The following is a 15,949-nucleotide window of genomic DNA, read 5'->3' as shown; positions in this document are numbered from 1 at the left end:
GAATGTGGCCAAGTACAGAGATATCCTGGAAGAAAACCTCTTCCAGAGTGCTCTGGACCTCAGACTGGGCCGAAGGTTCACCTTCCAACAAGACAATGACCCTAAGCACACAGCTAAAATAACAAAGGAGTGGCTTCAGAACAACTCTGTGACCATCCTTGACTGGCCCAGCCAGAGCCCTCACCTAAACCCAATTGAGCATCTCTGGAGAGACCTGAAAATGTCTGTCCACCAACGTTCACCATCCAACCTGACGGAACTGGAGAGGATCTGCAAGGAAGAATGGCAGAGGATCCCCAAATCCAGGTGTGAAAAGCTTGTTGCATCTTTCCCAAGAAGACTCATGGCTGTACGAGCTCAAAAGGGTGCTTCTACTCAATACTGAGCAAAGGGTCTGAATACTTATGACCATGTGATATTTCAGTTTTTCTTTTTTAATAAATTTGCACATATTTCTACATTTCTGGGTTTTTCTGTCAAGATGGGGTGCTGAGTGTACATTAATGAGAAATAAAATGAACTTTTTTGATTTCAGCAAATGGCTGCAATAAAACAAAGAGTGAAAAAATTTAAAGGGGTCTGAATACTTTCCGTACCCACTGTATATTGTAGGAGGGTATTGTGAGCAGATTGTTCAGATAACATCACATGAGTGCTGAGCATTTAAGTTCAAAGTTTCCAAACAGTCACTCCTCTGTTTGGCCATCTGGAGCTACTGACGTAGAAACCATGGTGGCAAATGAGACACACATTTTCTGCTTGTTGGTAGGATTTTCCTCTGAGCCCAGGCACGCAGATTAAAGCTCATGTCGTGGTTCCGTTCAGGCGTTTATTGTCATGCAGTATGGCCAGGAGGGGCTCTGTAGGGATATCTTTCCATCATTCACAGCACAGGGGGCGGGGGGAGATTAATTGTGGTTTAGCACCACAATTAATCTGTAGGTTTTAGGCAGTCAACAGGTTTGGTAGTTGTCGCTGTTATTTACTCACACAGATGCAGCACATGGAGACGATGGCGAAAGATCCTAAGATTCCCGCCGTACCAACAATCCAGGTGAGACGCAGAAACAGAATCACACCCAGAATGTTCTGCATGCAGGGCAGGTAAACCCCAATGAACGTTCCCATCTGGGGGACCTGGGGATCAATGAAAACACACATATATGCACATGTGAGGGTCAATAAAGGGAATAGATGAAAGTTGAGAAATCTCAAAATGTCACCATTTAAACTTTAGTTATGTTATTAAATATTAGCTGTCTCTTCTTCAGCTGTTTATCATATTTATGTTTGCATATCATTAATATTTACTTATAATATTTGCAAACATAACAAATGTAGCAACATTTATTCGTGCATTTTTATTATTAATTATTAATTCATAATATTTTAAAACTTAAAAATAAAAAGATTTTATTTTACAGACATTGATTCAAAAAAATTCAGAATTCTAAATGCTGTCCTCACACTTTTGGTATTACTCCTGGTGTAACGAAGGCATCACTTTGCACATTTTATCTTCTTCTCAAAAGTAAAACGAGTACAAACAGTGCTGCTGGTGTCACTTTAACACATGGCACAATACTTAGGAAAAAGCTGTTCTTGATCCATCCAACAGCTTTAGGTGCAAAGTTTCGTTTTGTGCTGAAGCTCCTACAGTCTGACTGATATTTATCCCTATCTTCTAAAATATCTGCAGTACGCATCACACTGCACAAGCACATACAAATACCTGTACGACTTCCCTCCCAAAAACCAAAGGGTACATACCATTTTTCGACTTATTTTGTCCTGTAATTTCTCCATTGCACTCAGTTGTCTGCCTAAATGCTGCAAAGTGCCTGTTGTGGATTTCCATATGTTTCACATCTTCTCTCTTATGTCACACTGTCTCACTCTCTTGCTTCTGTTTTCTCCCCCTCACTCCCTCTTCATGGTCTGGGTTGTTCACTTTAGGCTCAAGCTTCAGATCTCCTATCAGTTATCATTCAGGGGGGCTGGGTTTAGTAAAACGTCATCAATGCCTCTAAACAGAGCAACAGCCCAAGGTTCTACTGTGTTTCACCTAAAGGCTCCTGATGGTCCAAGACAGCAGCACTACAGAGGAGGTAAGTGTCGTTGTAATTGGAGGTTAGTCTCATTGACTTTATAGGACTTGACTAATTTAAATGCTTCACGTCTGCAGCGTGTACAACTTTTGCCTGTAGGACTGTGGATTGGCATTATAGCAATGAGGTTTTGTCCTTTCACCCACCATGTACGAAGTGACATTTAAACATGGTCGGTATTTTACAAGCAAATTCTAGCTTTTAGTTGAGACAAGTAGTGTTTTTAAGGACGGAGCGACGAGCCTAACATTCAATCATTTTACGGGTCAAAGATGCTGTATCAGCACTACAGTTCCAGTTGAATAACACTTTTTCTGAAGGTGAAAACAATCTATAAAGTCCTGTTTAAAAGTTTGGAAACTGCTTGATCAGAAAACCAATTTTTTTTTTCACTTTATTAATCCCCAAGGGAAATGTCTTCACTACAGCAGGGGGGGCTCTCAGGGGGGAGCTGCTGCAGCAGGCTGCCACTAGCGCGGCGCCAGGTAACCTGGTTTTTGTAGACATTGGGGTATTTTCTCGGTATTGGAGGGAATCAACCCCCCCAAAGAGGCCCATGCTGTTGGCCAATTTGCCAGACTCGATGCTTCAAAAAGTGGCAGTTCACAAACCAATGGATGAACTTGTTGGTTTTACGTTGTACTTTTTTTGGTGTTGTTAAGTCAGCCAGGCTGTTTTCTATTTTATTTCATCCATATGCTAAGCTAAGCTAACTGGCTGTCGCTTTATATTTAATGGACAGACATGAGGTGTATCAATGTTCTTCTTGCTCTCCACAAATATGATGATCCATAGACACAATCCAATTATTACATAAAACAGATTTTAAAGTCCAGATGATATTCAAATTATAAACAACTCACTCTCCATAATTCCAGTAGTGAAATCAAATGATTGTTGGATGGGAAAATGAGCAGTGAAAAATACTTTTATTTGTGTATCCATTGAACACTATCTGACCCAATAAACCTGACCGAGGGCAGGTGAGCCAAGAACCACCTCCACACAACCTCCCACGACAGACATAGTTTTCAAGGCCTGGATCTCCTCTCTGGGGCTGAGGGGAAGTTTACTGTGTAGGCTGAACCTTTCTTCAATCCAGCCAGCAGTAAGAGGGTGACTGGCATATACGTGGCTCTCTGCTACAAACCCTTTGAGCTCACAGGTGTGCTCTTTCTGTTTCAGCAGAACAATGTGTCCTTTTTGAGCACAGTTTCAGGTAGTTTTCCCGCACCAGGCGGCCTGTTTACACCACACAGAGGGCTAAGGAGTTGTTACTGATCTTTTCACTTTGTTCATAGGTTGATAAAACCTGGTGTTAATCAGAGAAACAATACAGTGACTGAACTATGTAGCTTTGATTAAGCTGGTAGCGAGCATTAAACAGGCTGCCTATGCTGACTTTTGAAAGGTCCTCAGCTGTGTCACATGAATTTCAAGTTATTAAATGGGGATAAAAGTTTAAGGGAATCTTTTTCTGTCTCTTAACACCTCTGTCCTCTCTCTCCGTCTCACCATCTGACTCACTTTCCTTGTTCTCAGCTCACTTTATGTTTTAATAAAGTATTCAGCTAATCTCTTTACATCGTAAAGCAGGCAAGTAGCGTCATCAAAGAAACTCAAATACAAAAAAACACAACCTAAAATTTTGGGTTGTGCAGCACCCTGAATGATGCTGTGTATCAAACAAGCAGTGACACACAAGGTGCGTACAGGTTCCCAGTTTGGAAAAGCAATGCAGCAGTACCGCCCCGGAAGCTAAGCAATGTGCTGTTGTGGTCGAGGTCAGCAACAAAACACATTTTAGCAATCAAAAAAAGTTCAAGTGTACTGTGTATTTTGAATATTTCTATGTCAGACAACCCTCTTTGATAGGAAAGTGTGGCTTTAGATCCACAGGGTGTATGTTCTCTTCACAGTTCAATGACTTTCTTGACAAAAACATAAGATTTTACCTCCCAGACCACAGGAGTCACTGGTCTACCGCTGCCTCAATATGTTAAGATTGTTTGTTACTGTGTACATTTGTAGTGTTTTAAATCAGAAATAACCCTTTAAAACACCAAAGTCATCGACTGCAGATGATACATGGATACCTAATATAACCCCACCTAAAAAAAAATGACAAAGATAAACAGAACCATTTCACACACATGCATTTTATAGAAATAAATGCTCATGATTCAGTATTTATAGCCTCCAGTATTTTCTACTTTTTCTTCTAAACTGAATGTATTTGGGTTTTAGACTGTTGGTCAGACAATGTGCATAATATGAAGAAATCTCTCTGAGATCTGACATTTTCAGTATTTTCTTTTGCCAGTTTATGGACTAAACAATGACTTGTGAGATGATATTTGTAATATCTGCAGTGTTATTTCCATTCTTTGCATCATAAGGAGAGGAGACTGACTATTACAGTGTGTAAATTAAAAGCTCTGAAAACTCCAGTGAAATACATGTTTTCATAATTCAAGTTTTGATTAACTCCTACTTTTTCTAAACCAACAATGTAGTAAAAAATATTTAAAAAGAAACTTAATGACAGTAACTTATAACGTTATCTAAACATGTTCATGTAAAAGGTTAATGCAATAAAATCTGAATACGTACAAATTAGTTCATAATAAATCTTATAAGATGAAAGATTCTTACAGAATAGCCCGTCTCTGTCTCATAATACAGTCCATTCTTTAGATATGTTTGTGAGCTGCTTTATTCCCTCGTGATATCATCCCAGAGATTAGAATCTGCTCTAAATGCCATTTAAACTGTATTTGAAGCCTGAAGACTGAAATACTCTTTCTGCTACATCTTACACCTAAATCACACCTGCATCCTCTTTTTCTTAAACATTCCTGAAAAATGAGTAAGATTAGGAACGATTGGATGAATTTGACAGAAATAAGTGTTCTTATTAAACAGAAAAGGCCTGCACATCAGAGAAAGGTAAAAGAAAAACTGAACAAAAAACACAGAATTGAAACAGCCCACAGCAACTTTTTTGTTTTGGATTATTATGGAGTATGTTAGCGGTTCAATTGGTCTGCCTATCAAAACTGTGTACATTATGGAAGCCAGTAGTGATGCAGGATGTAATCTGCTGTGCTGACCACTTTAAAAGGTAAGAATCCAGCCAGAATGGTTTTCTAGAGCGAACACGATGCTTAAGAATCAAAACTTAATCTCCTCTAAATATCATGCAAACTCATAACATGCACACTTAATTAAAGAAAATAATGAAAATGTCCCCTGGTTGAAAAAAAGAGACCAATACCATGACAGCGACCCTCCTGACCCCATCCTCAGCTTCCTCGTGCTCTCGAACGCCTTGGGTCAGGTTGGTGTAGTTGGCCAGCTTGTTGAGAAGTGATGCTACCATTGGAGTGCTGTCCATTTCCTCCTGCAGAGAGAGAGGCAGAGGAAACTGATGAAAATAAAGTTTGCATAGTCCCAGGCTTTAAACCAGAACCAAGAGCTGACTGTTGTGTTTCTGTTTGTGCATCCTCACACTGGCTCCCTGTGTTTTTTAGAAATTATTTTAAGATCCGTTACTTTAAAGGCTATATGTGGCCTTTTTCACTGCGTTATTTGTGACCTGTAATAAAGCAGTCTACTGTTCTTAAAGATCCTGAAGCAGAACAACAACATTTTAACTTCGGTTTTGAGAAGCAGTCTGTAAATATTTATTATTATCATCATCATCATTTTTAATATTATCTGGAAGTTTAAAACCTGCAGTAATCTGATCACGTAATGCTATCCATGACTTTTGTGTTTATTCCTAATTATTAAAACATAATACAATCTTCCCATACCATACAGTAGATTAAATAAATCAGACTCTTCTGGTGAACAGCAAGTTTTTGGTCTTACCTCAAACAGGGCCATGTTCTTGCCTTCGTAATCGTGCTCTCTGTCACTGTCCGAGTGGATGAATGGACTGGATTCTCTCTGATTGTCATCTCCTGGTAGGATACACAATAAAAACACCCATGAGTTTTAGACCACGGATACAGCAGCTTAGAGAGGTGAGGCAACAGGATTACTGTTCCTATGTAGTACTGGTAACAGCTACAACAATGTCCGTGAATTTGCGCTGGGCAACGCGAAAGGAGGCAAATATGTGTCTGCGGGAGACGACAATATCGAAGTTGAACAACCGTACTTGTGTGTTTAGTCTGAACACAACATCATAGAGTTCTGACATACATACAAGACGATGTAGCTTCCAGCTCTGAAAAATGAGTCCGATGTGGAAGTGCCTTAAGCTGCGACATCAACGGGTGCTGCTCGAGGTCGGCTCCAAAAAGCCTCTGGCTCCAAAGACTCCCACTCCACTAATCTCATAAAATTCTTACTCATTCAAATTTCTCCACGAGTGATCTCGCTGTCATTCAGTAAAATTCCCTCCATCTTTTTAGTTTTCTAGCAGTCCATCTGAAATTAATACTGTAATTATGAAATAAGCTTCAAAAAGATGTGCTTTTTGGGTGTGTGTCTGATTGATTGACAGGCCTGTGGTGCAGTCAGGTTATGGATAATGTAAGGCGGGAGGTGGTATCGGCAGGTTTCCAATTAGATCGAGTCAGATTCCCCCCTAGCGTGCCTAAATATGGTCACTACCGGATCCAAACCGCTCAGGACTAGCAAAATGGCGCCGGCCAAATTCTGAACTCGAGGCTTTAAAATGGCCGTTCACAAACCAATGGGTGACGTCACTATTGGTTGCCGCTTGGTTCTGACAAAGGTACTTTAGGACTAATAAATATAAAATCCCAAATATATAATTTAACTTGCCTTTGTTACATGATTTGGGATATTTTTCTTTCAGTTTGTGTAAAAACAGCCTAAAGTTTGGGCCCACGAAGCCATTTCTACACTTCAGCTCCAACAATCTGTATAGACAAGAACACGGGTCTCAACACTATAAATTCAAAAAAATGTATAGCTTTGGCCCCGCTGTTGCAGTGCAGAGAAAAAAAATATTGTACTTATCTTATTTACCTAATTTATGAGCACCAATTTTTTTTCTGTTCAGTGTGAAAGTCTCTCTGATCTGGTGTGTTTCACGAAGGGTGGAGCTCAACCCTCCCTGTCCCACCATCGTTACATTCACACGAGCGGAGCGGACAATGGTGAAAGACAGCGAGGGGAGATTGTCCACACGTTAATTGATGAATGAATAATGCTTAATTTGACTGTATCCTGCCCAAGTATGTCTGTCTATGGGAAAGATGGCATATTGCTCAAACCTTTAGCGAGCTGCTCAGGAATGGGTAACGAGCTACTGTAGCGTGCCTCAGAGTTAGGTCTCGAAAATGTTTTGATAAGAGGGACAATCTTTTTATTTCTGGAGCAGCAGGGATCACTTTTGGCTGACAAATACTCTGTCCACAGTTTAGCCTTAAGCAATCTGCTCTTGTAGACGTCAACCTTAAAAAGACAGAGCAGCACAGTAACATATGTGCCTTTCAAACTGCCTCTCATTTTTGTTTCTCTTGCCCATGGTTGTCATGCAGTCTCAGCCTATTAACTGTGGTATATTATCACACTGGATGACACTGTTGTCGGGTCATCTCTATCGCCTTGAAAACACCCAAGGCTTAATATTGGTTCAGATCACTGATGAATTGTTTAGAAGGAACAGTGTACTGTGGAAGCACATGACATGGTGAGGATTTTAGGAAAATGTAGCATGCAACAATGAGCAGAGAAGATCATTTGAGTATGACAACTGTTTTCTCGATCATCCATGCCCACAGTGGGAAACTGTCAAAACGTAGAGCCAGATCCTTTGATTTTTAAACAAACTGAGTGAAACTTCCTGAAAAATCTGGAGTTAAAATAAGAAAAAGATCTGTATTCAGAGAGCTTTGCAGCATTCTGCACCAAATTTGTTTAACTATTTTGGGAGTGTTGATGACATAAGAGAACACATCTGACTGACTGAAGAATATCGGGAAACCGGAAAGACTGGTCTGCCCTCTTTGCACTGAAAGTGAATGAATACTAAGTGATATTATGTGAGGAGACTTGGTCACAGACAGCTTCTGACAAGTCCATTTAATCTAAAACAATAGTTCTGTTCCACATGACGTACTTGTGTACTAATTTTGAGTGCATCAGTGCGTTGACACTGTCAGGATGATGCACCCAAAACAGTCCGAAAAAGAAGTGTGAAACGCCGGACACTTTAATGCTAAACGGTCGCCATCTTGGCTACGTAGCGGAAGGGGCGGGGCCACCGGCGTCAATCATTTTCAGAATCTGCTGCTGGACTGAAGAATCGGTGGGTGCGTTTATTGAGTGTGTTAAACAGAGGGAACAAAAACACATACAATTCTGGGTCAAATTATTAAAGCTGTAGATATTTTGCAGGGTGATATTCACATGCTTTAGGTCATTTCCAGTCAGTGCAGAACAGTAGTGTGCGATTTGAAACAATGCTACTCTGTAGAAACTCCTGCACTAAACAAGTAAGAATCCTAATATATAAGAGCACTACTTATTAGTGTACTAAGGGAAGTATGTCGTTTGGAACACAGCAGCAGTGTCGGGCACATGTAGGCCGACCATTATCTGAAAAAAACACTGACATTTGCTGTACTAGTCACTGAATAACATACTGGAGATAAAGAGATGGCAGAAAACTGACTGAAAACTTTCAGGTTAGCTTAAAAAGCAGCGGGAGGTGTGAAAACAACAATAAAGTAAATACAAGTAAACTTCAGATTAACAGATGATTAAGCATCTACATTGAGGTTGAAGGTTGCTCACACACACACACATATACAAACATAAAGATCCAAAGAACTGTGTGGGATAGCCCTCATAAAGATCAAACTTTACATGAAGTCAAACAGATGCTGCAGTCACCATGTCACTACTGTTCTTGTTTGTTAGGGGGTCTCTATCTTTATTCTGTGTTCAGCGAGTGAAACACACCTCGATCAGATCGAGATCAGCCGACGATCTTCCACCTCTTCACACTGAAAACATCTTTGGCTGCTTTTCTTTGTATTAGTGGTTGCTCTGGTAAACGATGAATTGTCGTCTTGAAGGTTGTGATGCATTTGGCAGGATCCAAGCACACATCATGCTCCTGTATACACCATGTCTGCATTCATTGCATTGCTACCACCTTCTGTTCAGGTGTGCCCAAACCATAACACACATGTCAAACATGGTGATGCTTTAGGTCGTGAGCTATTCCTTTTGTGCCCTCTACCTTTTTCTCTATTTTTAGTGGTTGACTTTTTGATCAGTCCACAGAACTGGTTTGTTTCTGAATATGTTTGCGTACATAAACTCTGGTCTGTAGAAGTTTGACTGTCAGTTGCTCTCCAGACATTTTCTGTTTCTCTCCTCCCTTTTAATAAGATGTTCCCGCATAAACTGTGCACTCATATTTAGCAATATGCAAAAATAAAGTGCACATGCATTTCCTTTAATCCTTTAATCCTCATAACAACGTCATATTGCTGAGCTGTCTCTTGGACTCTGGAGTCAGGCTATGATATAAACTGTAGGTGTGTAGATGTACAATGAGCATTCATTTCCTGAAGCTGATCTTTACTTTCAAAACTACTGTAACTATGGTCTTAATTCATGCATCAACAAAATCTAATGCTGATCTTAATTTATGCACTCCCATCAGTCTCAGCCTGTTTAATTGATTGTTAATTTATATTTAAGAGAAGTCAAAAGACTGAACGATTAATAAAGTGTGAAATCTAGAAAAAGCAGTTAAACACACACGAGCAGACACACATCACACACCTCAAGCCTTACACCGAAGAGTGTACACTGGTTTTAACATTGCATTTATTTATCACATTTATTCAGAGTTTAAAAGAGTAAAAAAAAAAAATCAAAAAAGACTTAAATGCAGTAATTGTGTTGACCAGCAGATGTCCATATTTCTTTATACACAACATCACAGTGTCTGAGAGACTCAGTTCATCAAGTAAGTTACAGTGTGTTCAACTCTATTTATTGTCAGTTAATTTTTAGACATCAATTAATGGAGTACAACATGTGTAACATGACACGTGTGTTATTATTTTTTTCCGGTATAATAATTTATTTTGAACCAATCTTGCGCTAAAAGTTACGAAACAAATCATAACAGTGATTTCGCTTTGCAAAATCGACTGTCTGTTACTGTAATATAAAATCCAAGCGCTAAATCTTTTGTAAATATAATCTCTTTAAATGCGTTTTAAATCATATTGATTCAACACATAGGCCTTGTATATGTACAAAGTGCTGTCTCTTTTCACCGGTAATGTGCGTAAAACTGATGTTCCTCATTCCCATGATGAGACCACATTTTCCATGAACCCTGTCCATTTGTTCTGGCTGTTCCATTTTATCCGATCAAACAGTCTGTGGTTTGTTTTGATCATGATGAAAGAAGAAGCAGCACAGCCTTGCTGGCTGTAAATAAGGAGTTATTTTTGGTAATAAAAACAGATATATGTTAAACAACAATTTGAAAAATGACACTAAATGTGTCCTAGAAGTAGTGCCTCTTGTGTTTTTTGGTTTCCTTTGCCATAAAGCATGTAAGACCAGTCGGGTATGTAAAAATGATCGCCCTAATTACAACCACTTTCATGATTTCTAAATAACTATGTTGCATTTGGGAGTGACCCTCCTGACTCCAAAATTTGGGAAAACAAGTTTTTGGTAGAAATAACAGCAGTAAATCAAAAGTCATGATGTGCCTTGCAGTTAACCCATTATGTCCATGACACTTCCTACACCATTAAGTGATGGTCCAACTGAAGAAAAGTCTCAAGGAACTGAACTAAAAATAAACTTCCTTCAGAATCACTGCACAAGAGAAGTTTGTCAGCAGTATGGCAGCTTCTATTGGCAGTGTGCCCACCTCACAAGGTTAGCACGTGGGAAACAAGGCTAAATATGATTAACAATGTTGGGAGTTACATGGCAAGAGGCAATGGCATTATAATCTCATGGTTTTGCTTCAGTGATTAAATCCTAACCCTGAAAAAGAGAGGAGGACCCATTCAAGTTTGGCAGTAATATTCAGCCACTGCAATAAAGGTAGAACATATTTTAATCAAATTGCATTTTAAATGAAAGGTCACGATAAATGGGTCTTAAAATAGTAGTTGGACATTTCAAGAATGCCTGGCAGAGTTAAATGAGACGATTGATAAAAAACATGCATGCATGAAATATGCTGATACCATGAGCTGCTGATTTGAAAACAGTACAAAGACTGGGTCTGTCAACTGTTACAAAATCCATCTACTAGCACCTATAAATCTGTTTTCAGTTTGTGTGCTAAACTGAGCGAAGAGAGCAATGGCCCTTATATTTCTCATCGCGACATAACTGTGGTATTCATTTTCCTACTTGATTTTCTTTTAGATAACCCTCATTTTATTCCTCTCCATTCTCACTTTTTACTGCAACCCTGAAACTAAAATTTCTTCATCTGCTTGTGTTAGTTTACGTTAAAGTGTCCTCATTTTAAAAGTAACTCTTGACTTCAAGCAACACAGTCAATCATTATTGATGAACTAATCTGAATGCATGTAAGAACCTGTCAGTAAACTGCTTCTATACAGCAACCAAGACAGCAATATACTGTGTGTTATGTGCAACCGTAATCTTATACTATAATCAGAAAGTTGGACAATATGGAACCTGACACATGTCACAGGGGACTGCTTTGGAAAATGACTGTACAGAGATGTCATTGTTCATACAGATTGCATCTTGTCTAATCAGCACTGTGTGTGTCTATCTGAGGGTGTGTGTCCTTCTGAGCTCTGCACATTCTGTGTCTTCTGCCTCTATCAGCAGGACATACAGTAAAACACATAAACATTCGGAACCATTGCACTGCACGAACAAAGTTGAATGTTTAATTATTTACATCAATCTCAATAAAGGGATAGTTTAGTTGAGAGGGTGAGAGACCGCAGTGACATCATCAACCTTGATGGTCTCATCGAGGTAATCTCACTTTGTGCTTGAGACTGCAAAGTTTAGGTGCAGGTCTTGAAAAATGTGTGTGTTTATAAGCAAGGGAGGGTATAATAGAAGCATGCTAATGAGTTGAATTGTGGGATTTGATGCTTTTGATACTTAGCCAGGATTAAATAAACTCAACAAGTAGATTCTAATAGTAGATTCAACACCAAACAAAATAATAAACATATTGCAGTCTTTTTTTGGGACAGTTGCTTCTGTAAGATGTGCATTCAAATATTGTAATGCTTTCAACAACAAGTGTGTGTATCCATCCATCCATCCATGCAAAATTGGCAGCAGCAGGTTAAGAAAGTTTGTTCATAAATCCCTCTCCCCAGCTATGTTATCCATCTCCTCATGAGGGATCCTGAGGTATTCCCAGACCAGATGAGACACTTAATCAGTCCAGTGTGTTCAAGGTTCAGTTGGAAGTGCTCAGAAAGCCTCCGATGGAAGACGCCCAAGCAGCATCATAATCACATGCTCAAACCACTTCTACTGGCTCCTTTTTGTGGAGTGGCGGACCATGAGCTCCCTCCAGGTGACTGAACTCCTCACGAAAACCCCTACAGGGAAAACAAATTTTGGCCCCATGTATTCACAAACCTCATAATTGCGATCGCAACCAAAAGCTCATGGCCATAGGTGATGATTGGAACATAACAACACAGATAGACTGAAAGCTTGGCCTTAGTGCTGATGCTGCACCAACCTGCTTGACAACAACAATCATGCTATGGTGGATTATGCTGCAACATGCAAATATGAAGATAAGCACAACTCGCCTTGGCCACATGTAGAGTCAGAAGGGTGGCATGGGCCATGGATTACTGAACAGGCCGGTCTCAAAGAAATGCCAAATGAGACAAAATGACCACACCAACACATGGACCAGAAAGAGATGCAAAATGGCCCGAAAGAGCTGTGAAAGAATCCCAGAGAGACAAAAGAACCACAAACAGGTGCGAAAGGATGAACAAGGCCTCAGCTAAAGCTAAAACTGAATTTACAGTCTAATTATTCCCTATGAGTAAAAATATATTTCTGTTCATGACATGATATCTGTGGAACAGGCAGTTACTAAATAACTAAATAGCTTCTTTACCAACAAATCAAAGTTGACCTTACAAACAAAACGGCTGATTGCTGTGAGTTAGCGTGTCCTTGTGATCTTTATGTTCACGCCCACACACACATGGAGGTGGTGTTCTTCCCCCTTTAGCTAGAAGCTAGTTTTAACCAATGTAGTGATGTACCAGTTTTGAAAAACATTTGTTAGATTGACTGTTACTGAGATCAATGCGACAATTAGTTATGATGTTGGTTTTGGGTGATATAATATTATTATATGAATGGAAATGTACATTTCATTTGTTGGCTGACAGACATAAAATTCATATTAAATGGATTAAAAAAAACATTTAGTTCATCTTGTGTAGTTCTGCTGGTTGATGCTACAGTTTCTCTTTCGATGGAGATTAAGGCAGTGCAGAGTATATGCATATTTTAGGATATTATGTGATGATGTGGCAATCATTTTTGGGGGATTACATAATCAGCCTTAAATTACATAAAATGCTATCTTTTACAGTTTGACAGCCGAAAACCCTTTTTCACAACTTCACTGCTTCTTTAGTTACTGCACTCCACCGTCCTATTGGTTGAATTGTTTTTTAATAAATACACAATATTCTACTGCCTACAGTACAGCCATGATGAAGCAAAGAGCCCCAACCATCAATCAGGCTCGCAAAGACGTAAGCGAGGGCACACGGGCCCTTCACACTAAATAACCTGCAGGTTCTGGGGAGTTGAACCCAAAAATTGTGTGTGTGTCTTTGTGAGTGTGTAAAGCATGTGCCTGCCTTAACATGTATTTGATTGTGTCAGCATACTTCCGTTTGTACATGTTCAATTACACAATGACGCAATTCAGTTTATCAAACTTGCTCACCTATCCTTACCAGAGTGCATGCTGGGATAGCCCCCCTGATAACCCCATAAATGGATCCCCCCCCTTAGCATATGTGCAAGCAAGCAAGTCAAAGTCTCACAGCTGAGTCCTACCTGAGAGAGGTTCTTGTGAGTTGCCTACATCATCTTCCTCAGCGAAGATTTTGCCCAGACTGATAGGTTTGCCTCCTTCTGCTGCATCCCCGCTTTTGCTGCCATCCTCCACCGGCACCACAGTGAAGTTTGTTGGCATCTTGGTTGTTCTTTTAACCAGAAGAAACTATGAAGAGTTGTCCAATGATAAAAAAACAACAACAACAACAAAAAAAAACAGGATGACACTAGCGGCTGGGCTTTCACCCCCACGGGCAAGACAAAAAAAAAAAAAAAAATCAAAGGGAGGCAAAATGAAAAGACTTTGAACCCTCTCAGGGTCCCTGGTGAGGCAGTTCAACTTTCAGTTTCACTACAACATATCACGTCATATCTTCTTTTTTTTTTCTCCTTGCAGTATAATCCAGTGTCCTTAAACTCAGGGTAAACGTACCACCTCCTGCACATAAGGCAGGCCAAAGTTCTCCAGTGTAGTGTCTCTCCTTGTTCCTTTCCCTCTCTTCCCCCCCCACTGCTCCAAGACTATTGCCCCATGTGACCCTCTGTTTACCATATGAACAGGGAATCCTGCAGCTCCTCCCTCTACAACCGTGCCACTTCTCTCTCTCACACCTCTGAAGGTGGAGAAACAAACTCCTAAGTATCTATAAAAGTATCCAACCCCCCCCCCCCCCCCCCCCCCCCCCCCCCCCCCCCCCCCCCCCCCCCCCCCCCCCCCCCCCCCCCCCCCCCCCCCCCCCCCCCCCCCCCCCCCCCCCCCCCCCCCCCCCCCCCCCCCCCCCCCCCCCCCCCCCCCCCCCCCCCCCCCCCCCCCCCCCCCCCCCCCCCCCCCCCCCCCCCCCCCCCCCCCCCCCCCCCCCCCCCCCCCCCCCCCCCCCCCCCCCCCCCCCCCCCCCCCCCCCCCCCCCCCCCCCCCCCCCCCCCCCCCCCCCCCCCCCCCATCTTTAAAATCCACTGAAAAAAAGAAACACCTGGATGATATTTAACCATTTAAACACGAAGTCTTTCCTTTTCTCTTCCCTTTTCTCTTTGGTGTTGTTTCCTCTTCTCCCTTCAGGCTGGTATACTTGCCGTTTCTGGTTTTCTTCCAGGTAAACAAAAAGGGCGTTACCTTTCCCACAGTGCATTATGGGTAGTGGGGAAGTGCTGCTGTTTAACATAGGCATGAAACCAGAGTCACTCAAGAGCAAACACATTGTAGCAGCAAAGGAAACACCTTGGAAACCTTGAACACAAAACGTTCCCCTGTATTTTGAGTACCAGCAGAAACTACAATGGAGAGTCTCGGGGGGGGGGGGGGGGGAGCAGTGAGCTTTAAATAACAATGCTCACCAGTAAACATGAATTGTTTTCTGTTTGTGGGAATGATCAATTTATTGGCACATTTACTCACGGATGTTTTAAACAGTTGGGATCTTTGTCTTGATGTGCTGTAAGCTCAATGGAAATATATTATATATTACATATACAGGTGAATGTAACTTTAAAAAGTGAGTCATGTATAACATTTAAATTTCTACTTGTATCAGTCAGCATGTGTTTCTGTAGCATTTCTGTTAGTGGTATAATGTTAAAAAACAAACAAAAACCAGCCATCATTTGAAAATACTTTTTTGGTTGGTTTTTTTTGGGTTAAGACCTACAAAATCTTCAAACACTCAATTATGACTCCCCATTGAGCCTCAATTTTTTTTTTTCATTAAGCTGGTAATTACACAGCAAATAATGTTACTTGAATTTTTAAAGAGGTTTTTTTTTCT

General features: G+C 40.7%; 1 protein-coding gene across 4 annotated transcripts in view; it reads right to left on the bottom strand.

The window, feature by feature from the left end:
* Positions 1-14,844, bottom strand: part of LOC138627464 (solute carrier family 12 member 7-like) — a 33,626-nt gene extending 18,782 nt beyond the window's left edge. For all 4 annotated transcript variants that reach the window (XM_069709799.1, XM_069709800.1, XM_069709801.1 and 1 more), the window contains exons 1-4: positions 14,190-14,844; positions 5,985-6,076; positions 5,386-5,511; positions 991-1,137 (exon numbers count right to left, since the gene is read on the bottom strand). In XM_069709799.1, coding sequence (XP_069565900.1) covers positions 991-1,137; positions 5,386-5,511; positions 5,985-6,076; positions 14,190-14,328 — 504 coding nt within the window. In that variant the 5' untranslated portion in view covers positions 14,329-14,844. The remainder of the gene's footprint in view (positions 1-990; positions 1,138-5,385; positions 5,512-5,984; positions 6,077-14,189) is intronic.
* Positions 14,845-15,949: the final 1,105 nt, after the last annotated feature.

Source organism: Brachyistius frenatus, unplaced genomic scaffold (genome assembly GCF_029030835.1).
Source record: "Brachyistius frenatus isolate BFR_SWC_R1_liver_20210118 unplaced genomic scaffold, ASM2903083v1 Contig_85, whole genome shotgun sequence".
NCBI classification, from domain to species: Eukaryota; Metazoa; Chordata; class Actinopteri; family Embiotocidae; genus Brachyistius; species Brachyistius frenatus.
This window is presented reverse-complemented; position numbering and strand designations above follow the sequence as displayed.